We start from the raw sequence: 24480 nt of genomic DNA, 5'->3' as shown, positions 1-24480 counted from the left end.
ATGTAATTTCTATATTAAAAACAAGAAAAAGGAAAGAAAGAAAATGATAAAATGTTAAATATATCCCCAACCAACCAATCCCAACTGCCCAATTTTCCCTAATTTCCTTCCTGACATCACTATTATCCATCTCCCAGTTGAAGAAACCTTTCCAATACACAATTCCTCCCAGAACTATGTGCCCCTGCAAAGATTGCCTCTTCAGATATGCACATTTCCATAAATTTTAATATGTGCCTATATCCCACATTCCGTGATATGCACTTGCATAGATTTGCTTTTGTAATTTAGTCACAGAGTCAAATGTTGCATGCATTTGAATGAGCCATCTGATTGCGTGTTGAAACATACACATTTATGTCTATTTTGTGGAGGATGGGTCAGTTTTTCTACAGCTGATAAAGAAAGAGTATGTCATAATGGGAGAGACTGGCAACTAGGATGATGGTCCAGCCTATCAGTGCAGTGTGTGTGGTGGCGGCCTTGTCACTAGGGAGGTGGGAATTGAGCACTTGTCAGTCGGGGAATTTATATGCACCTTTGCATGCATGTGAATGCGCAGTCTCTTATCGAAATTAAATATTGCATGTTCTGAGACTGCGTGCCAAGAACACAATGAGTGCTCTGTAAGGGGAAATGATTGCAGTCTGAGGGTGCAAGTACCTAGAGTAAGCAAACTTGGAAGAAAGGACACCATACTTGATTTCTGCTGCTTATGATGCCATCCCTAAGGTAAAAAGAGAAAATAGAGGATTTAGAAAAAATATATATTGGTATGCAGAAAAGGAAATGGAACTTTATCTATGTATGAGAAGTAGTACCGAGGCTGGAATCAGGACTACCTAATTTATTATACTCTCACAATAAATCTGTAACGCAAAAATACAGAGTTTGCATATGTATGAGAAAACGGAGTCCCTTTCTCACCCCCTCTGAAACTCAAAACCTAACATAATAATCCTGTAAATCCTTAAATAAAGAAATAAATTACTACTATTACTACAACAACTACAACATCATTCGCAATTCAGCAAAGCATTAAAATACAAGTTTAAATACATCTCTATTTAGCGGAGGACTTAAGCTTTCCTGGACAGAAATGGACTGCTAAATCGGGGCCAAAATGACTCTTCTTCACTGAGCCAACTGCCATATCGGAAATTTTAAACATTAGAAATGTTTGAGTCATTTGAGTGCAAAAAGAAAAAAAAAGCAAAATAAATTATTTTATATTCACATAGAATCATAGAATCATAGAATATTAGAGTTGGAAGGGACCTCAGGAGGTCATCTAGTCCAACCCCTGCTCAAAGCAGGACTAACCTCTGCTATATCATCCCAACCAGGGCTTTGTCAAGCCGCAGCTTAAAAACCTCTAAGGATGGAGATTCCACCACCTCCCTAGGTACCCATTCCCATGCGTCACCACCCACCAAGTAAAAAAATTTTTGCTAATGTCCAACCTAGACCTCCCTCCCTGCAACTTGAGACCGTTGCTCCTTGTTCTGTCATCTGCCACCACCGAGAACAGCCTAGCCCCATCCTCCCTAGAACCCCTTTCAGGTAGTTAAAGGCCGCTATCAAATCCCCCCTCACTCTTCTCTTTTGCAGACTAAACAAGCCCAGTTCCCTCAGCCTCTCCTCATAAGTCCTGTGCTCCAGCCCCCTAATCATTTTTGTTGCCCTCCGCTGGACTCTCTCCAACTTGTCCACATCCTTTTTGTATTGGGGGGCCCAAAACTGGACACAATATTCTAAATGCGGCCTTTAGAGGGGAATAATCACTTCCCGTGACCTGCTAGCAATGCCCCTCCTAATGCAGCCCAATATGCCATTGGCCTTCTTGATTGAAAGGGTTTTGTTTAAACTTTTCAAAATTAAATTTGCCTTTTTCATAGTAATATATCCATTCCTTCTAAATAATTTGGTCAGCTTTTTTCTTTTTGTGTTTTTGATTCAAGAATGTCATATATTCAAAGTCTTGAGTCCTACCATTTTGTACTTTCAGTATATTATTTTTTAAAAGCTCATATTAGTATACATGATTGCCCAGAATTAAAACATAAATAACTAAAAACCCATTTGGTTTCTCAATTCCACTTAGAGACAGAAAAGGTGACTTCAAATTTTAATGAAAAAAAAATGTATTGAAACTTATTGTTTTAACTTTTAATTTAATAATCAGGGTTGAAGCATTAACGGCCAAATCATATGACCCAGATAAAGGCATTGGAAAACCCTGTGGTGTTCGCTACATGGACATGTGTGTGCTGCAGTTGGAAGTGTGCCTCCCAGCCTGAGCAGACACTCACCTTAGCACTGCTTGAGCTAGTGTGTTTAAAATAGCAGTGTGGATGTTGTGGCACAGGCAGCAGCTTAGGCTAGCCACCAAGCTTGGACCCATGTGGCTGAGTCCATGTGGCATGAACTCAGGAGGCAAGCCCAAGCCGCCACTCATTCCATATCATCCACATTGCTATTTTAATTGCACTAGCTCAACAAGTGCTAACATGAGTTTGTTTACCTGGGGGTGGCACGCTTCCAGCTTCAGTCTGGACATGCTTCATGAGTATGAAAGAGGGCTTTCAGGTGATTGGCCATAGTCCCTTATAGACAGAGATGCAGCACTTCCATGGGTTAGAAAGAGAGTCTAGAGCGGCCTGGATGGGGGCACTGGGAAGATTCCATATCCAGCCTAGAGACTTCCCAGCAAAAGGCCCACTTTTTTCAAGCTGCATGTTGGGGAGAGAATTTATCCATTGTCTTGGATAGATATTTTTTTTTGTGGTTTGTTGTTTTATTATAGGGAGAGTAGGAAGCAACTCTAATGATTAGTTAAGCGTTTTTCATTATAAAAGTTTCTTGGTTTTTTGTTTTTTGTTTTTGTTTTTTTTTGAGAAGCTCAAACATCTCCATTGTTTGCAACAGGCCTTTGAAATTTCATAGGACGACGTAAAGGCACTACTCAAGTTAAACAGCTTTCTCCGTACCAAATTTCAATCAGATTTAACTGACTTATAGACTGTTTAAAAATCACCATTTCCCTTCAGTTGTTTGCATTCTCCAAGAAAACTCTGGCATCATGGCAAAATAATAACTGAACACAAACATTCTGAAGAGCTCAGCCCAAACTGCCGCTTAAGCAGCAGCAGCAACACAACAATAAACTGAACTGGGAATGCGTGGGAGCTGGCAGAGCAGCTATAGTGGCAGCAATTGTAGAAGATCTGGACTGGGAGCCCCCACTTCCAATACATCCCCCAGAGCTGGTACATGGCTCAGTGTCCCATTTTTTCCCCTCATGAGCCATGAGTTCCCCTTACTTTTAGGGGAAGAGAGAACGAGACATATTCAGGGCTCACCCTGTAAGCCCCTCAGGCCCAATATATTGCCCCAGCAGCCCATCCTCTCCTCCAATACATAGCAGGAGCCCCTCCTCTCCTAGGGAGCGGGGGTGGGAGGGGTAGGGGAGCAGGGCTGGGCATGGCATATACCCATTTCACCCTGCACACAGTACCGGATGCCCATTTTTCCTTTGGAATAACCACCTTCTGCTGCTGCCAGCTAACATAGTTAGTCTGGTGGCTGAAGTGATAGCAGTTTGCTAAGATGCTGAAAGTTTGGGCATTAAACTCTGATGATGATGCATAATAGGGGGGTTGTTACAGTTGCACAAAAGATTGTTTTAATCTGTCTCCTAGGGGAAAAAAAGTTATGAAATGACAGTTTTTTCCATGCTAAAAGAAAGTTATTTAAATAGCAAAGTCAAACAATTGAAAGTTAGGAAATGACACATGTCCGGTTGCCCACACAACCTGATTTTTGCTTCTTTTGTGCAGATGCATTATGACAATCTTTAATTATATGATCACATGCTATTTTTGAACAGGCAACCATAAATATGGGATTTCTGAACTTTTGAATTTTAACTTTGGAACTTACAAAAATACAGAAAAAGTTATTTATGTAATAGATATAAATGGGTATGCATATGTGTAAAACTTAATTTTTAAAGAGATTTCAAAACAGTAATTACTGTTTCTTTAATATCAGGTGCAACTCCAGTAGTACCTTCTCGAGCAGCAACTCCAAGATCAATGAGGAATAAATCACATGAAGGAATTACAAATTCTGTGATGCCAGAATGTAAAACTCCTTTCAAGTTAATGATAGGGGCATCTAACGCCATGGGTAGGCTTTACGTACAAGAAGTGACTGGAAGCCAGCAACAAGAACTTCATTCTGTCTATCCTAGGCAGAGATTGGGCAGTAATGATCATGGACAGAAGTCTCCATATCGTGGCAGTCACGGTGGAATGCCTAGTCCAGCTTCGTCAGGATCACAGATATATGGGGATGGTTCAATCTCTCCTAGGACTGACCCACTTGGAAGCCCTGATGTTTTCACAAGGAACAATTCCAGTTTTCATGGCGCACCCAACTCTAGTCCTGTTCACATGAACAGGACTCCTTTATCTCCACCTTCAGTAATGCTACATGGTTCTCCAGTTCAGTCATCCTGTGCAATGGCTGGAAGGACTAATATACCTCTTTCCCCAACCTTGACCACAAAAACTCCAGTAATGAAAAAACCCATGTGTAATTTTTCAGCTAATATGGATCTACCACGAACAATGTTTCACCATAAACCACCCCAAGGCCCGCCTCCACCTCCTCCACCTTCTTGTGCTCTTCAGAAAAAGCCATTAACATCAGAGAAGGATCCACTTGGCATTCTTGACCCTATTCCTAGCAAGCCAGTTAATCAGAATCCTGTTATCATTAACCCAACTACTTTCCATTCTAATGTCCATTCTCAGGTACCTGTGATGAATGTAAGCATGCCTCCTGCTGTTGTCCCTTTGCCAAGCAATCTCCCTTTGCCAACTGTAAAACCTGGTCACATGAACCATGGCAGTCATGTACAAAGAGTTCAGCATTCAGCTTCAACCTCCCTCTCTCCTTCACCAGTGACTTCTCCAGTTCACATGATGGCATCTGGGATTGGAAGGATTGAGGCTTCTCCCCAAAGATCACGGTCATCTTCCACATCATCAGATCATGGAAATTTCATGCTGCCTCCAGTAGGACCACAGTCATCTTGTAGTGGTATTAAAGTTCCTCCCAGGTCACCAAGATCAACAATAGGGTCTCCAAGACCATCTATGCCATCAAGCCCTTCCACCAAGCCTGATGGACTTCATCAGTACAAGGACATCCCTAACCCATTAATTGCTGGAATAAGTAATGTACTAAATCCTCCAAGCAATGCAGTTTTTTCTACTGCATCTGCTGGAAGTGGTCCCCTGAAGAGTCAGCCTGGTTTGCTGGGAATGCCTTTAAATCAGATCTTGAACCAGCACAATGCTGCCTCTTTTCCAGCAAGTAGTTTACTTTCAGCAGCAGCCAAAGCACAGCTAGCAAATCAAAATAAACTTGCTGGTAACAACAATAGCAGCAGTAGCAATTCTGGAGCTGTTGCCAGTGGTGGCAACAATGAAGGACATAGCACTTTAAACACCATGTTTCCTCCTGCTGCAAACATGCTTCTACCAACAAGTGAAGGGCAAAGTGGTCGAGCAGCACTCCGAGATAAACTGATGTCTCAGCAAAAAGACCCTTTGAGGAAAAGAAAACAACCAACTACCACAGTATTGAGTTTGCTTAGACAGTCTCATTTGGATAGTTCTGGAGTACCTAAACCTGGATCTGATTTGATAAGAAAGCAAAGTCAAAGTTCATTTCCCATCAGTTCTATGTCTCAGTTACTTCAATCCATGAGTTGTCAAAGTTCTCATATGAGCAGCAATAGTACCACTGGTTGTGTAAGCTCAAATACTGTTTTGCCTTGTTCTACTAACCAGATGCATTTTACAGACACCAATATGAACTCTGGCACTCTTCAGAATTCATTGACACAGAGCTTACCTTTAAGAGGGGAAGGTATGCACTGCCAGAATGCAAACACTAACTTTGTCCATGGTACTAGCCCAGGCCCAAACAACCATCTTGCTGGTTTAATAAATCAGATGCAGGCTAGTGGGAACTGTGGGGTGCTCAGTCAGTCAGGAATGACTTTAGGAAATTCATTACATCCGAACCCACCTCAGTCAAGAATCCACGCATCCTCCACTCCAATGATACCAAACAGCATTGTTAGCAGCTGTAATCAAACAAGTCCTGAAGCAGGTATGTTTCCTTTTAAAAGGGTTACCCATATGTTTGACAGTTTTGAACTGTGTTATGAATTGTTTCTAAACATATATTTTATTTTTAGTTATCTACTTTCATTTAATCATATAGGCATAAGAAGTATTACTGTCTCAGGCTGATTACCAGATAAAAACACAGTCCAAATAAGACAAAAACAACAGTAGAATAAAATCAACCTTTTTTTACACCAAAGCATCATGTTCACAAAACCTGGAGTGCCTCTCCTCCCCATTAACTCCTACAAAACTCTAATCCTCCCAATAGATAAAATCTGTAGACCTGTCCAGGCTGATAAAAACTTCAACTGTCCTCAGACACGTGCCCAAATAGATCGGTTTTGTAGCATTTCTTAAATGTCAACAGATTTGGGCTATTTAAGACCAAGGGGAGTGAATTTCAGAGTTGAGGGACTATAGTAGTATGGAACAGAGGGAGAGAGAATTCTCAAGTGATCAGGTCTCAACATGTTTAGAGTTTTATATGTCCCAAACAACACTTTTAAACTCTACCCAGAAATCCACAAGCAGCCAAGGCAGATTCTGGAGCATTGTTCATGGTCATGGCAAGATACATGACTTAATAAGCAGACCACTGCCTTCTACAGCAGCTTCAGTTGCTCAGATGATTTAAGATGATGCCCCATGTAGAACACATTTCAATAGTCTAATTGACAAACACTTGGATAAAGGTGACAACATCCACATCCAACAGTGCAGGTTGTACCTCCTGACAGACAGATTTTTTTTCCAGATGGGAAAAAAATACCATCATAGTTATGAACATCTAACAGTTGGATGGGTAAAAATATCCCTGAATTGCCAAGTTAATGACAAGTGGCAAGCAAACAGCCCCAGAAACAGAAACCAATATAATCATTTTCACATTCTATGATTGCTTCTCCCAGCCTACCATCATCTCAGTCTTCTTTGGATTGAGCCTCTGCCAATTCATTCAGATCCATGCCCCATTGCAAAAGAAGCTCAGCCACATCCTCTGTGTCAGATAAAATGGAGATAGCTTTATATCAGCAAACTGAAAACACTTCCATCCTTCCTTTTCACTAACCCTCCCAATGGCCCTATGTATGTATTGAGCATGTGGGATGATGATAACTTTGTGGAACCCCACATGCAAGACTCCTCCAGGCAGAAAAGCAATTGCCCGAAGTTACTATAACTATTCTAGTAGTGTCTATGCTTATGCAGGGAGCATAATGTATTAATTATTTACTATTTATATCAAACATAAAATAGGTGTATATGCTTCTGGAGATTGGGACAAATGTCCAAGGGTATGAAAGTTAGCAAATGTAGCCCTGTTTCATCTTTTTTTTTTTTTTTTTTGGTCAACTTTATAGTTGTGTTGATCTTGATAATTTTATTAGGCTTATAATTAGACTTTTGAAAAAATTAGATAGTCAATTGCAAAAATGTAGCGAGCTTTCTGTACTTTGATCTGTAATGTATTTATCCTGTTATGAAAATTCCTAGAACCAGCAGGTATGCAATGTCAGTTCTCTTCTTTACTATTTGTGTTATTTACTGTCAAAAGGGAGACATGTCAGAAAACTTCATTCCCTCTTATTAACATTGACTAAAAGAGTGCTAAAATATGTTTTGATATCTCTGCAAATTTGTGAAAACACATCAGATATTAACTAAATAGAAAAACTGCATCTGTTTGATATTTATTATAGGCTTTGGATTTAAAAAAAAAAAATTTCTTAAAATTTCCTATATTTATACAGTGACAGATAAATATCCTGTATCAAACAAAAGTGATTGTAAGCTGGTGGGCTCTCTCACCAGCCAGACAAAGAATTAGTGCCACTCTCAAGTCAGATCCAGGCTCTTTCCTAAGAGCACGTTGTATTATTCAAAACACAAAACTCCTAACACAAAAGCAAAGCGATTGCTCTGACCAGTTCAGGCAGTGGTTCCCAGATGCTTTTTTCTTTGTCCACCCCAAACTCACAGAAAAGCCCCTCAGTCATGTGGCAGGCAGGGAACCCTTAACACTTTCCTGGCAGTTTTACCCATTCACTGTCAGAGGCTGCTCAAGACAATCTGCTGCTCTAGGGAAAACTTCATTCTGTTGCTCCCATTCCTATTCCTATTCCTTAGAACAAAGATTCTCAACCAAGAAGATGCACCTGGGGATCAGGGGGTTCGTTGGAATTTCTGATGTGTGTGGCAAGCCTTCTGGTGGATTATTGTTATAGTAGAAATGCAGGGGCCAAGCACCAGGTCACAATGCCACTCACTCAAATTTGGCCCAGTTGCCCCTCTGTCAAGATGGGGGTGTAGCTGTGCCAAAATTTGTGTGAGTGGTGTTGTGACTTGGTGGACAGAGTCACGGTGCCACTCAGGTTTGGCCCTGCCACCCCAGGCATAATCTACTGCCCTAGACAGATGCTTGGTTTGCCTATAGCTAGAGTGGCCCCTGGTCTGAACAACAGAAGAATGGATAAGCTCTAATAACTCTAATATCCCATATTCTGATCTGCACAGACCAAAAGGGGAGTCTTGCCTAAGAAGCAGACTTTTCTTTTGCTACTACAAATCTTACAGAAGATCCTCTACAGGAACTCCACAGTTTTCCAGCTCTGCAATGTTGAATGGGGCACAATGGTGCAGGCACTATGGCCAGCTGGGCTCAGGATTCTCACCACTTCCCCAGCACCGTGGGGGGAAAGCAGTGCAAGTTAGTACAGCAATAAACTATATTAACTTGTCCTTTATTCTGACCTACACTGTGGACCTCATCCTTGGTGGGGGTTTCTGCAAACAGCCATGCAAGGTAGAACCACTGGAAGCTAGACTCCTGGAGGAGCTGTGCTTTCTAATCTCCATCACCCTTGCTTCCTACAGATCAGAAATCAGCAGAGAATGGCAACCATTCCCTCCAACAGAAGAATTAGTATGGAACTCCAGGGGTTGATTTTGCTCACAAACTATTCATACAGGTGTGAAGAGATTAAGAAAGACTTCACATTATACAGGAAGTAATAATAAACTGCTATTTTCAGTTCATTAGTCCAGGCTTGGATTTAGATGCAGGATCCTAGACACACTCCCACACGGGGTCTCCTTGTTTCTGCTCCAACAACATGGCCCCATCTATGTGCCCCTACGTGGCATGGTAGTGGAAGTGCCATTCACATAAAAGCTTGCCATTACATTACTCTTCTTTGAGCAGATTTGAGTCTCCCCCTCTCCTCCCCTTCTGCACCATCATTACCATTATTGCTTTCGGGCAGGCTGGATTGCTTCCCAAAGGAGGGAGCACCTCTCATGCCTGAGCAAAAGAGACTGTGTATGTGAGAAGCAATGCCAACGCTATTTTGCAAACCATAATGGAGTTGTAGCAGCAAAGGCATACACATTCACAATCACAACCCTCTGCTAGGGTAGTGTTGGCCCCCAAGGAAATGCATTTCAGAAGTAACAATTAAGACCTAGTCTGCACAGGAAAGTTTTATCAGTGATACAGTATGGTTATAGAGTATAGTTATACCTACATAACACCCTATATGGACCCTTTTTCTGGTACAATTGGCTTTTTTCAGTTTTGCATTACCCCCTTCCCAAGCAACATAAAGTACACCCTAAAAAAGGCCCTCTTATGCTATAACAGTGTCCACATGAGTTATACCAGTATGTTTATATTGGTTTAAACTCACACCTTAGCTTGTACCAAAAAATCTGATGTGTTATGGATGATTAGATTTGGTCAATCCTTAGACAACTGATTTTGAAACTGTTGTGTCACTGATGGCATTAAGTCCTTTGTCTAAGTATTGTTCGAATCCAATGCTCCATAACACGTTGTTTTGCTAGTGATGGGACGATTATTGGTCTTTTGATTTTGAGTTAAGTTCATGTCTTCTGAATTATTTAGTAGACAGGCCTTGGATTTATATGCATCTGAATTTCCTAAACATATTCTATAACTAGTAAACTGGTACTGAAAGTTAGCAATCTATCTGCACTTGTGTTATTTATAGGAATCACCCATTACCATACCATGCCACTACTGTATTTTTGTCAAAGTTACAGCAGGATGATAGCTATTGTATAATGTTAGGAAGTGTCAGACATATACAAGAGTGATTTAGTCAAAGGAGTGTCCTGTGGATTTTGGATGTGCTACTACTGTTTTTATTTGAGTTTAGTTTTGCGTTCTTTTTTTTTTTTTTTTTTTTTTTTTACATATTATAGTTGCTAATTCACTATGAAACAGTTACTCCTTAATAGGTTTTACATGTCAGTTTGAATTATAAGTAGTCCTAATGTTTACTGATCAGAAATTAGTTACTGGGGTAAACCATTGGAAGAATCACCAAGAACTAGATAGCCGGCTCTTTGCCTATGCTTTTAATAATGCTTAAGATCACAGAGGGTCAGATTTTGCCACCCTAACTCAGGTTTACTTATTCCACAAATAGCACCTTTTATATCACGGTACTCTTAAGCATAAGGATGACAAAATTTGGCTCTAAAAGCTAAATAAATCTAAAAAAATTTTTTTTTTTTTTTTTTTTTTTTTTTTTTAACCATTCATGCTGTTTACTGTTTGCATTTCTCTCAGTTTGAGCAATGAAAATCAGTTAAGTCAATTTCACTTTTCTGGTTCTCAGTACTGTAATATTTTGACTGCAAACACTGTTCAAAAACAACTGAAGTATAGGGGGAGCTGTCAAAGACTCCTACATCAATTATCTAACACTTTCCATTATAAAAGATCCTAATTTTTCCATTCCTTGTAGTAAGCCTTTGAAACTAGGTCATGGAATTTCCTTTGTGGTGGGTCCAGGCCTTTTCAGTTCATTCTGTGATATCCTGTTTAAATTTGGCTGTTACAATGTGTTGAAAATTGTCATTTCCCATCTCTGATTTGTGGTGTTCAGCATCATTTAGCAGTATAACAAAATCTCTGTATAATCTAAGGCTGGGTCACTACTGCCACTGCCCTGGAAACCCTGGGAGCAGAGACTGCCCAGCTGTGGCTGAAACAGTGGAGGGACGGGAAAGGAGGAAAATGAGCTGTGCTTGCTGAGCCAAATCCAGCACATGCCCCCTTTTCTAGGTTACCATTTGGAGGAGGAACCCCCCCACCATTTGAAAGAACCCATGGAGCACAAACAAATACAATATATGGCAAGAGGAGAACATAGTTCTAGATGCACTTCTTCTGATAACTGTCTATCCATCCGTTTTCTCTTATGCTTAGATTGTAAGTTCTATGGGACAGGAACTGTCTTTTTGTCCTGTGTTTGTACAGAATCAAGCACAGTGGGTCCTGGTCCATGATTGGGGCTCCTCAGTGCTATGATAACACAAATAAATAATAATAAGGCAGCTGAGCTGAGGAAAGCTGTAATATCAGTAGAACTGGAGGTAAGGAATGCAAGGATATGTTGTATGCAGATATTACAGTTATGTTATGCAGATTTATATTTTTAAATCAGTAACAGAAACAAATAAAAGTGTGCACAGACCCTTTTAAGGTTTGCAACAGGAACTGTCCTGGATCTCTACTACTTAGTTGCAGGTTTTCTTGGAACAATACCTGTGGGAGCAGGACATGATCACTAGTGGGAAGAGAAATGGGTCTCAGGCAAGGTTTGTTTTTAAAACATTTAAATTAAAACAAAAGACAGGAAAAAAAGCCCTTGCTACTGACTCATGTTACAGGATCTGAGACTATAGTTCCGTGACCAACACAGGCTAAGATTGCCCTCAGTAGTGAGTGACAAAGCAGCTCAGGGCAGTTCCCAGCTGGCCTCTTTCTCAGATGTAGGAGCACAGGTTTACTGGGAAACACAGACCCTTCTGGGGAAGTGGTGGCCATATAATTCTTGCCTCGAGCAAGGCTCTCTTGGAAGTCAAGGGAAGTATATAAACCCTATCCTTTGGCCTATTGGAGAATGATCAGGAAAGAAGCATGCCGTACTGTTGGATCTCTCCTGAAAGCTATGGGCAAGAAAAAAACATTTTCCATGGTTTCTTTGCTTAATCCTTTGAATTTATAATGGGGTTTTGAGGCAGATGCCTCTAACAGGTGTCTGAATTAAATTCATATAGGCTGTAGATACCTTTTACTGCCTTTTCATTAGTGAATTGCATAAAGCTCCAGACAGGGAACATAAGAATAGCCATACTGGGTCAGACCATCTAGCCCAATGTCCTGTCTTCCAACAGTGGCAAGTGCCAGATGATTCAAAGGGAATGAACAGAACATGGCAATTTTGAGTGATTATCCCATCATCCAGTCCCAATCTCCAACAGTCAGAGGTTTAAGGACACTCAGGGGGATGGGGTTCCTTCCCTTCCCATATTAGCTAATAGCCGTTGATGGACCATTATTTTATCTAATTCTTTTTTTGAACCCAGTTATATACTTTTGACCTTCACTGCATCCTCTAGCAATGAGTTCCATGGGTTGATTGTGCATTGTGTGAAGAAATACTTCCTTTTGTTTGTTTTAAACCTGTTGCCTATTCATTTAATTGGATGATCCCTGGTTCTTGTGTTATGTGAAGGGGTAAATAACACTTCCTTATTTGTTCTGTGCATCCCATCCATGGCTTTTTAGACCTCTGCCATATTCCCCCTTAGTTGTCTCTTTTCAAAGGTAAATAGTCCCACTTTATCTTTCCTCATATGGAAGCTGTTCCATTCCCCTAATCATTTGTGGTGTTCTTCTCTGTACCTTTTCCAATTCTAATATATCTTTTTCTGAGATGAGGCGACCAGAACTGCACGCAGTAATCAAAGTGTGGGAGTACCATGAATTTATATAATGACATGATATTTTCGGTCTTTTTAGCTATCCCTTTCCTAATGGTTCCTAATGTTGTTAGCCTTGTTTGACTGCCGCTGCACATTGAGTAGATGTTTTTAGAGAACTATCCACAATGACTCCAAGATCTCTTCTTGCGTGTAACAGCTAATTTAGACCCCCATCATTTTTAATTTGATTTAAATGAAACAAAAATAAAGGTAAAAAAGAAATTATCTCAATGTTACTTTGGCAGCTACTTCAGCTTATTATAAGTGTGATGAAGATAGACCTGTCTGTGTGCTCCCTTGTTTCTCAAGGTTCATGTCAGGCTTAATGCCTTTGAAACCCATATTTCAAGAACCCACTGTGTTATGGATTATTAATGAGGTCCATACTAAGCTGATGAAATCTTCTGTTTATCTACTCTATATCTGTGATCTTACATTTCTTGTATGGAAGTTCATTTTCTTGGTGGCAGTGAGATCAGTTTGCAGAGTGAATGTGCTTCAAGTTCCGTTAACTGATCTAGAGTCCTGCAGCGGGACTGCGATCCCATGGATCCTGCAGAACCTGCTGCCATAATAGCAGGTGCGGGTAAAATGTTCTTTGGACTTCAGTAAATTTGTGGGAAAACACTAAAACTCTCGTCAGTTTGTCATAAAAAGAATTTCAGCAACGTAAAGCAAGTTTTTCTTTTTTTCTTAAATAAAGGTTTTAATATTTAAATTTGAGCAAGGAATAGAAAGAGATTTGATGCCTATTGTAACAGGAGTTAAAGTATTTTTTTTTACATGGTACAAGAGATTTGTTTTATTCTTTTAGTAGTAAAAATTGTGTCTGAATTCTGTTTATATAAACTGATGTGTTTTTTGGGTTTTTTAGTAGTATGGGGGAATCTCTCTGGCTGGATCTAAGGTTTTTGTGGGTGGGAGCAAGATAAAAATGCAAGAAACAATGTGGGTGGGGTATTGCGGGACAGGAGCAGGATTTAAAAAATAGTCCTGTGCAGGGCTTTGGACTGATCCACCTTTTACCAAATTGTACAAAGAAGAGATGATGCGAGGTAAAGCTGTTCAGCTGACAATCCTTCCAAGCATAGTAACACTTTTATTTCAATGAGCTAATTGCCAACATTTTTAACATATTTGTACTGTATTCCCATCCAAGTGAGTTCCTTTTTCACAAGTCTGATTTGAGAAGGTCCCTTTTTTTTATATGGAGTGGACAAAAGCCCTTAGAAAGTCCACCCAGTTTTTTGTTTCATTTGGCACTGGTATAATAGGTTCTGTTGCTAGACATTCTCACGTGGTTTTCTTTTTTCTCATAATATTTTTCAGCCTGGATTTTTGTACTCCTAATATTCAAACCCTCTGAGCAGCATTAAATAGTTGCCGTTAAAAAATAAATAAATAAATAAACTTCCTTCTTTTTTGAAAATATATAATTTCTCTCTCAACATCACACCACTGATAGGTACCAACATTTACCTGACCCATCAGAGCTAGAAAAGGGAGTTTTATACTATTTTTAAAAAGGAAGTTTTCCTACTTTCCAGTGAAATGCAGATAACATGCTTCTAGCTCTGGAAAGTCCTTAAAATATGCTGCGTTATGTTTGAAAATGTTACTTAATAATGTTTTCAGAGTTTTATAAAATATATTAGTTACCTGTACAATCAAACTCATGGTACTAAGGATGCATAGCTTCCAGATGTAAGAGATGAAAAATAGTATCAATAAAACATGCTATAATTATTTGTAGAATAATTTTTCAAAAAATGTGACATGTACCGAAAATATGATGATGTAGTGTGGTATGCCACTCGTTTGAGATGAATTACACATATCATGCATGTCATTGCCTTTTGGCACCAATGTGACCGTCCCAAATTCATATTAAAAACAAAAAACCCAAAACCTCTTATGTACCACTCCATCATGTTGGTGTGGTCATGTTCCATGCAATCGTGTGTGTGTGTGTGTGAGTGTGAGAGAGAGAGAGAGTTTTTTACTCTGATATTTTGTTTTAGAAACTTTCTCAGAGACTTTTAGACTTCAGAAATGGGTATCCAATAGGAGAGTTATCTTGAAAGAAAACAAATTTACTTAGCATACTTGTAATTCTCATTCTCTTATATGTCATTGGATTGCCACTCACCACCCTCAATTTCTTATGAACTTATTTTATTTTCAGTTTTTTATTGGATATTTTGGGGAAGCTGCTGATCACTTTGGATATATATTTCCAAACCACATTTTTTTCCTGCATACTCATCTGTGTGGGGAGGGACTCATTTGTACCAACCTCTAACATGCGAGCCCTGGGAGCTTGTGAAATCCTGTTCTTATGATTACCAGCTTGATTTCCATCAACTTGAGCTCCAACATTATTTTTATTTGTCTTATCATAATGATGTAGTTGATTCCCAGAAAAGAAGGCATGATTCTTGGCCCAAGGAACTCAACTGTTGACATCTCATATAATATATATAACTCTATATGTAGTGTTTAGCTGTCAATACTTTACATTGCTTGAAAGATGGTATTTTGAGTTGTCAGATAAAAAATTGGATTCTGTCTTCAACTATCTTCAGAGAATTGTTAAACTCCCACTGTCCAATAATATTTTTCTGTAGATTTGCTAAATTATTATTTGATGCTTTCTGATCCTTATTTGATCAACAGACTACACAATGGAATTTGTGCAGTTTTTCAATAAAAGATAAAATAAATTGGTTTGCTGCTATCAACTTAATCTGCATTTTTAGTATTTATGTTTTCTGAGACTTAGGGCATCTTTTTGGTCACCGTAAAAAGTTGAAAAATATGGTTCAAAGGTGGCTACATTATGTTTTATTTCTCCTCCTCCCCTGACACTCATCTTTTGCATGCAGCTACTGTCAGTTCAAATAATAAATCTCCTTCAGGTAGGGGAAAACAGATAATTTATTTGTGGAGTCCAACATTGGTCAAGGCTGGTAGACAAATATGCAGAAACAGAAAAAGAATAACCAGTCTTGAATAAATAATAGACTTTATGCTAAATCTACTCTCTACCACTCCAAGCAAAGGATCCACGCAGGTCACCCAAATGACTTCACCTTTTCCTTCAAGAAAATTTCAGTTGTTTTCCTTGGCAAGTTGTATTAGACCTTAACGTTTTCTGGAACTTGCCAATTAAATTTCACAATAATACCAATTATGCTTTCCTCCAAGGATGCCCGAAATGATGCTTTACAAACAATAATTCTCAAAACACACTGTGAGATGGGAAGTGTTCTGATCATTTTACAGATGGAAAAAGCAATAAAGTGACAGAGCTGGGAATAGAATCCATGAGTTCTGGCTCCCAGTTTCCTGGTATAATCTTGGGACCATACTCTTTACCATTATGTTTTAAGGCTGTCACTGATCGTTCATTTTCCACATTTGGATGTGGTATGAGTCCAAGACTGTACGTAGCAAATGGTGGGTACTTTTCAGTCCTAGACTAATTCAAAATATATTTAATAAAACAATGAAATCCTCTTACACAATTCTCTGCTGAAGGAGTTTGAAAAGAAACGTAAGGTTTTGATTTAAGCCGGACTCCAGTTGTGATGTGGAGATGGCATTTCTGTGTAGTATCTGAAATAATTAGTTGCAAATTGTCTTTCTTATTTAAAAAAAAGTTGAAATCATGTTGTTGTTTGAATTTTCTTCGTCTGAATGTTGAATATAGCTGTACTAGGATGAGTCTATCATTGCAATGAGGATAGTATTTGTCCTTCAATACACATCATTAATATATGTATTGTTTTGTGTTACAGGCGGGTCAGGACCATCATCTTCCATAGCCATAGCTGGAACCAGCCAACCTGCCATCACTAAGACAACATCTGTTCTTCAAGATGGTGTTATAGTCACTACTGCAGCTGGAAACCCACTTCAGAGCCAGCTGCCCATTGGGAGTGATTTCCCTTTTGTTGGCCATGAACACACACTTCACTTTCCACAGAACTGCTCTTCAAACAACAATCTTCCGCATTCTTTGAATCCAAACCTCCTCAATTCTCTACCTATTTCTTTGCCAGTGAATCAACAACATCTCCTAAACCAGAATCTATTAAATATGCTACAGCCTTCAGCAGGAGAAGGCAAGTCTGAGGTCATCCTCAACCCTTTAGGTTTTCTCAGCCCAAGTGTAAATGCTGCGCTAGCTTTTCTCTCCAGTGACATGGATGGGCAGGTATTACAACCTGCTCATTTTCAGCTTCTAGCAGCCCTACTTCAGAATCAAGCCCAAGCAGCTGCCATGCTTCCCCTACCATCTTTCAATTTGACCATCTCAGATTTGTTACAACAGCAAAATAACCCTTTACCCTCAGTAACACAGATGACAGCCCCACCAGACCATTTGCCAAGCAATCAGTCAGACAGCAACAGAGCAGAGACCCTTTTAACCAACCCCCTGGGGAACCCTATACCAGGCTTTACAGGCACTGACACTACTTCTAACCCCTTGCTCCTCCCAGCTGTCACTGGGGCCTCGGGATTAATGGCCTTGAATCCCCAGCTGTTGGGAGGTGTCCTGAACTCCGCATCGGGCAACACTGCTAATCATCCAGAGATATCCATAGCAACCTCCTCCCAGGCAACCACTACCACAACCACTACATCATCAGCAGTGACAGCACTGTCTGTCTCAACACTTGGTGGGACAGCAGTGGTGTCAATGGCAGAAACATTGCTGAACATATCTAATAATGCTGGGAATACATCTGGTCCAGCTAAACTCAACAGTAACTCTGTGGTGCCACAGCTACTTAACCCTCTACTGGGGACAGGTCTGCTTGGTAAGTTAATTTTTTTCACAGATTTAAAAAAAAAAAAAAAGGTTGGGGGGAGAGTTTCTGATTCTATTTTCTATTTTTAAAGACTCCATTTCATTGCACTATTTCTAAAAGGGTTTTGTATGTCACAGCTCGTTGAATACTTCTATTGAAAAACATAATCTTTACTGTCGGAAATTTCAAATAGCAATTTTTTAAAATTCAGCAATATTTAATACTGTTTTTGGATATAATTTTATTTTCCATTCCCTCATTTTGATGCCACCTAAACCTACTACGCACATTTAAATTCAGTCTGGCAATTTGGACGCCTTTTATTTTTCATGTAATAAAAGCACAGGTGCATCTTTGGGATGCAGTGTTCTATTTCAAATGTATGTGGCATCACAGGGTTAGTATGAGTAGCTGTGCAGTAGATGAAAAATGGCCAAGTGCATTTTTTCCATTTAAATAAAAAATATGCCAAAACCATAGCACACGTCCTATATAGTAGTACATAAAGCACTCCAAATAAAGCCTTGCACAACTTCCGTGAAGTAGGTTGCCCTTTCTAGCCCTTGATTGTACATTTCTCTTCTCATATTTCTTTGTTTTTCGTTTCTTCATTGTAGTTTAGAAACTGAGGGTATCACACCTGACAAGCCCTAACATAACTAAATTAAATCTTAAACCTAAACTGTGCTCCTAAATCTCTAGTCCCTTGATGAATTTACCCAGAACATGTGATATATTTTGTGTTCTGTGCTGTTTGGACTCAATAAACCAATAAATATACCAGTAGGATGACTAAAATATTGTGTCACAGAGCTGGAAAGCATTGCAACTTTATTTCTTATGTCAAGCTAGAAGATTGTTCCTGTGAATTCAGCCCTACTTATACGATACAATTTAATTTAGCATTAGAATTGTTATTGAATTAGGATTAATTTTTTATCTGAAATGTCTATTGATTTTTCATCAGCTAATTCCACAAGTATAAACTTTAGAAAAAAAACATTAGTTTTGTGTTAACTCAAATAAGAAATAGTAAAATCCACTTTCAGGCTTCTTTTATTTCATAATTTCATAGGGTCATGGTCCTCAAGGGTTTGTTTTCCTATTCTTTGTGATATTGTTATTTTACATTTTAATTTACATAGGAGATTCTTCTTCTGATACAAAATGCAGATTTTTTAAAAATATAGCTTGTTTTTCTTATGAGATTTTTTCATCTCCTGTATCTAGAAAAGAGTGGACTAATAGAGATAACTAGTGTATTTTTGTTTTCAACAGGCCTTGGATCATTGTGTAGTCAGGTCAAACAGCAGTGTCATAGTTACCAAAAGGTTGGGCAGGGGGAATGGATGTTGTTAAGGTATGATGCAGTCATTCTTTGGAAGCTAAGAATGGATTTGCAAGAAAATGAATACCACTGATGATCACTCTACTGTATCTGGCTTTATGCCATTCCAGAAGGAATGACAGTAATGTCAGAATCTTTTAGAAAGAGTCTACATAGAGATGTAACCTGAAAGAAGGAATGCTGAAGAAATGAAGGAATAAATAGTAGGAGACATGTTCTGTGAGATCGTTGCACAGAAGATTTAATGGAAAAAGTTTTGTTGTACAGAGTATGTCAGTATTTGTTTACCATTCAGTTAAAATATGACTCAAGGAAATTCTCACTGACCCTTGAAAACTATGCTGACTTACTTTTCCATATGTTTGGAATTGCAGGTGACATGTCATCGATAAACACTACTCTGAATAACCATCAACTGACTCATCTCCAGTCATTGTTAAACAACAATCAGATGTTTCCTTCAAATCAGCAGCAACAGCAGCTTCTCCAGGGGTACCAGAATCTCCAGGGATTTCAAGGGCAACCCTCAATTCCTGGACCAGCTAACAACCCAAACCCCATGGCTTGTCTGTTTCAAAATTTTCAGGTAAAAAGCACACTGAAATCAATATTGAGTTAATTTAAAAATTCCTAATAGTAGAATTGGTATCTATATTCTGCTTGTTCATTGAATGTTCAAAACAATCTATTTTATTGCAGTTGGTTGCCGTTTTTTGGTGTGGGTTTTGTATTTGCAAATGAGAAGCACATCTTACTGAAATTATATATCTTTTACTTATAAGTTTTGTAGCTTTTTTTTTAATTCGAACTACTTATGATGTGCATGTATTGACAGCTGTTATTAACTTTTTGAAGTTGTTAATTTGCTGTTAAAGTGTAATCATAAACACCTGGTTGAGAACAAATTGTAGAGACTGAATGGTAAAAAGTTAACACAATTGTCAGTTAATACGAATTAGGAGGTGATTGTGAGTAATTGACTTTTTGTAATAGTGCCCATTGAAGTAAATGGAAGGACTACCATTGATTTAGGGGATGTTGGATCAGGCCCATAGTGATTAGGGTGGACATAAAATAAAAGTTTTGAAAAAATGATATCTCCCTTTCACATTTCCATCCAAACAGACAATTCTGTAGATAATGTGCATTCAAATGTTAGAGTAATAAAATGACAGTGAAAGTATCAGCTGAGATAGGTAACAAAAATAGTTACAGTGTGTACTTAACAATATTATAGTGCTGCAGAACTGAGAGCATGAAGGCAACAGAAATGCAGGTGATAGTGCCAGAAAAACTTTCCTTCTTTAAGAAGGAAAAAGACAACGTATCATTGTGTCAGTTAAACAGTTAGAAATTTCCCTGCATTTGCAAAATCACAATTATCTAACTACCTTATTAATCCCATTTTTTAATTATGTGAGTTATGTAAGCTATATCTTTGCATTTTTCTGTTTGTGTCCTGAATTATAGAAGTATTTAGTAATAGTAAGTATTTAAAGCAGTAATTGCAAATATTTTGTCTTCACTAGTTGGTGTATTTTCTATTCAGACTTTCACTAATATTAATATTGCTTATTATCTTTGTCATTGTCTCTGTACATGACAATTACAAACATAATATACAAGGTTCCTTAAAGCCTAACTTAGTTTACAATAGACAATGAAATAGGCATGAAATAATAGCTACAGGACAAAGACTTGGAGACATGGTTGATGAGGAATCAAAGTAGGAAGACTTCCCAAAAGAAGTGTATAAGAAAAAGGGAAAGGTAGATCACTTGAATATGGCAAATAGGAGGTAATTTCAAGCGTCTGGGCTGCATCAAAGAAAATACAAAGCAGAGAGTGGGTAGAGATCAAAAGAAAAAAAAAACACTTTAGAGCAAAACTAGGGAGGAGAATAAAGACTGAGGGAGGAATAGAAGGAAATAGATTTGGGTACTGAGATATAAGCATGGATTAAGTTGTTTAGGACTTTGAAGGTAAGAATGAGATATTGGACATCATTCAGAAAAAGAGAGGGACTCAAAAAGGTGGGTGGAAATGTGGATACAGTGGGAGAGATTTGAAAGTTTTGTCATCTAAAATGCCCCCTGTTATTGCAAAGCTCTGTCATTTGAGCAAAGAAATAGTATGAAAGCTAACATTATTGGTTCATACGCATATTGTTTTATGTTTTGAGTTAACTTTATTTTCTGATTTTCTTCATTGAGTGAGAGTCTTTGCCACTTAGGTTTAGGGCCCCACCAAATTCACGACCTTGAAAAAAGTGTCACGTACTGTGTAATCTGGCTATTGTAGGGGGGGCTGTGATATTGCCACCCTTACTTCTTCGCTGCCTTCGGAGCTGAGCAGCCAGAGAGCGACAGCTGCTGGCCAAGCACCCAGATTGAAAGGAGCACCACCACCATCAGCAGTTGAAGGGAAGGTGGCATGGAACATACTGTCTGAACACATCTGCGAAATGTGCTGTCTATGCTGGGCCCAACCCATGAAAAATGTATGATTTCTCCATGATTTAAGTAGGCCCCTACTTATCTATAACCATGACAGAATGTGTCACTACTGTGTAACCATCACAGTTCCTGAATAAAATGAATGGGTCATCTGAAATATAGCATCCAACAAAAACATAAATTTCTATCATTTTTCCTTCCTATTTTTAAGGTGAGAATGCAGGAAGATGCTGCCCTTCTAAACAAAAGAATGATCACTCAAATGGGGATAACATCAGTTCCTGAGAATTCCAACACTACCCTTCCTCCTTTTCAAGATACATCTTGTGATTTGCAGCAAAGGACTGAACCAACTCTAGGACAACAGGCAAAGGATAGCCTCAGTGTAGCTGCTCAGGGTGATTCTTCAGTTGATGCTATCTACAAAGCAGTCGTAGATGCTGCAAGCAAAGGAATGCAAGTAGTAATCACCACTGCAGTTAGCAGTACAACACAAATGAGTCCCATTCCAGCTCTGAGTGCCATGAGTGCCTTCACAGCCTCAATTGGTGACCCATTAAATCTTTCTAGTGCTGTCAGTGCAGTTATCCATGGAAGAAACATTGGTGTTTCTGATCACGAAGGTAGGATAAGAAACACTAGAGGGACACGAATACTGAAGAATTCAGAACAAAGTAAAAATTCAAGTGAAGGGGATGGATTTGAATATTACAAATCAGCAGGTTGCAACACACCCAGAAAACAGTGGGAAGAGGCGCAAAGCCCTGGAGGTGAGATAAATAGATGGAAGTGTGAGGATTTTTTAGACCATTCAGCCCACATCCACAGCAGTCCTTGTCATGAAAGGCCCAATAACATCTCCACACTGCCATTGTTACAGGGTGAACCGCGTCAGATACTGTTACCACAGAGAAACTGTCAAAGTGATAAAATGTTGGAGGAGAATTTCAGGTATAACAATTACAAAAGAACTATGATGAGTTTTAAGGAGAGACTGGAGAACACTGTGGAACGATGTGCACACATAAATGGAAATAGGCCTCAACAAAGCAGAGGGTTTGGAGACTTGCTGAACACTTCTAAACAAGACCTAGTCATGGAGGAGCAATCACCAAGTTCCTCAAATAGTTTGGAAAGTTCTCTAGTTAAAGACTATATCCATTATAATGGAGACTTTAATGCCAAAAGCATTAATGGGTGTGTGCCTAGCCCTTCAGATGCTAAAAGCATCAGCAGTGAAGATGACCTAAGGAATCCAGATTCCCCTTCTTCAAATGAGTTGATGCATTTCAGGCCGAGGACGTTTAATGTTGGCGACTTGGTCTGGGGCCAAATAAAAGGACTGACTTCATGGCCTGGCAAATTAGTAAGAGAAGAAGAAGTTCACAATTCATGTCAACAAAACACTGAGGAGGGGAAGGTATATATAACACACACACATTTTTGGGTTCTGTTCTTATTTTAATGGTATGAATTGCAGTACTAATGGGCTTTTCATCTCTGGTTCATGAAGATAGCTTACAAAACTACTTTATTTCACTAGAAATATTGTTGTAGTTGCACAATGAGAGATTTATACAAATCCCATGTGGAAACATATTAGGCTGTATTCTGGCCTGAATTATGTCCTGCTAAGTCACTTGTTCACATAAGACTTGTTATACAAAAATATTTTGCTTTCATGCACTATTGTTTAACTTATGATTTATAGCCACCTAAGCTTCAAGCGGTGCATATGGTTATGGATATGGTATGCAAGGCATGAGTGTAGGTATCTAGAAATAGCAGAAATTACAAAAGGTAAAGCTGATCTAACCAAAATAAGGAATTTGAAATAAGTTAAAACAGTTTCACCCTATCTCTGTCTTGCCCAACTGGCACGTCTAGTATGTAGCAGAAAACCTATACAAATTTTGGCCTGGACAGCAGAACACAAAAGATCCTTTTCTAGTGATAATGGTTTTAGTTTGCTCCTTTGTGCTGGAATTTAATGTCTCCTAGCACAAGCTGTATTGTTGGCAGGCAATTCACCGAAAACATCATTACTAGTGACCTATCAGTGTATTCTCTTTTATTAAGGAAACTATTTTAATCCTTATTTTCTACTGTTTGCAAAACTTTTTGGTTTTTTGAAGTCCTCATTAATACAAAAGTATTTCATACTGTATGCCTCCGTCCCTGTCCTGAACCACCGCAGAAACTGCTTAGACTCCCTTCTTTTAGTGTCCACTCTGTATAATTTATTCAAGTCCACTCCACCAACACTTTGTACAGGCAGTACAGCATTTCTGATACTTATGTCTCTTATTGCCTTCATCCCCTGTTCAACAGGATCCTGGGAGGGAAAGGGATCTCCCTTCCTTGGGATCTCCTTCAGTTTGGGCACAGCTAACCTTGTCCTCCCTCCTCTGACCCTTCCTGCCAGCTAGTCTACTGATGGGCCAGTTACTTCCTTAACTCATTCACTGTCGCCCCACCTCTCCCCCATTGAGAAAATAAGGAGAAACTATCCAATCAGCCATCACCAGGGAAACTAAATGAGGCCATAGTGATCAGAGCACTAACCCATCTATTAGACCTTGGTGCGCGCGCACGCTCTCGCTCTCTCTCTCTCTCTCTCTCTCTCTCTCTCACACACATATTATAAAATAAAAATATTTTACTAAACATTCTGTCAGGAAATAATAATAGCGCTATTATCTTTAAATTAACAAATCAAAATCTAGTTAAAGAATTTTTAACTTCTGATCTGAAGAAATTAAATCATCCAATAACGGTTATCTATGTTTGACCCTGTCTAAACTTACCTCCGAGATTCGGCGGCAATTGACGGGAGTTACGCAAGCTACGCA

At 39.0% G+C, this 24480-nt stretch overlaps 1 protein-coding gene across 5 annotated transcripts in view; it reads left to right on the top strand.

The window, feature by feature from the left end:
* The window catches only part of MBD5 (methyl-CpG binding domain protein 5), a 218134-nt gene that overhangs the window by 161689 nt on the left and 31965 nt on the right, over positions 1-24480 (top strand). For 3 of the 5 annotated variants that reach the window (XM_067549487.1, XM_067549486.1, XM_067549488.1), the window contains 4 exons: positions 4054-6189; positions 16808-17833; positions 19547-19758; positions 21840-23048. In XM_067549487.1, the coding sequence (XP_067405588.1) occupies positions 4054-6189; positions 16808-17833; positions 19547-19758; positions 21840-23048 (4583 nt within the window). The remainder of the gene's footprint in view (positions 1-4053; positions 6190-16807; positions 17834-19546; positions 19759-21839; positions 23049-24480) is intronic. The other 2 variants (XM_067549489.1, XM_067549490.1) reach the window with 1 other exon arrangement.

This window comes from Emydura macquarii, unplaced genomic scaffold (assembly GCF_026122565.2).
Source record: "Emydura macquarii macquarii isolate MOO-44397 ecotype Brisbane River unplaced genomic scaffold, CSIRO-AGI_Emac_v2 contig_1253, whole genome shotgun sequence".
Classification (NCBI taxonomy): Eukaryota; Metazoa; Chordata; order Testudines; family Chelidae; genus Emydura; species Emydura macquarii.
Note: the sequence above shows the minus strand (reverse complement) of the source record. Positions and strands in the feature narration are given on the sequence as shown.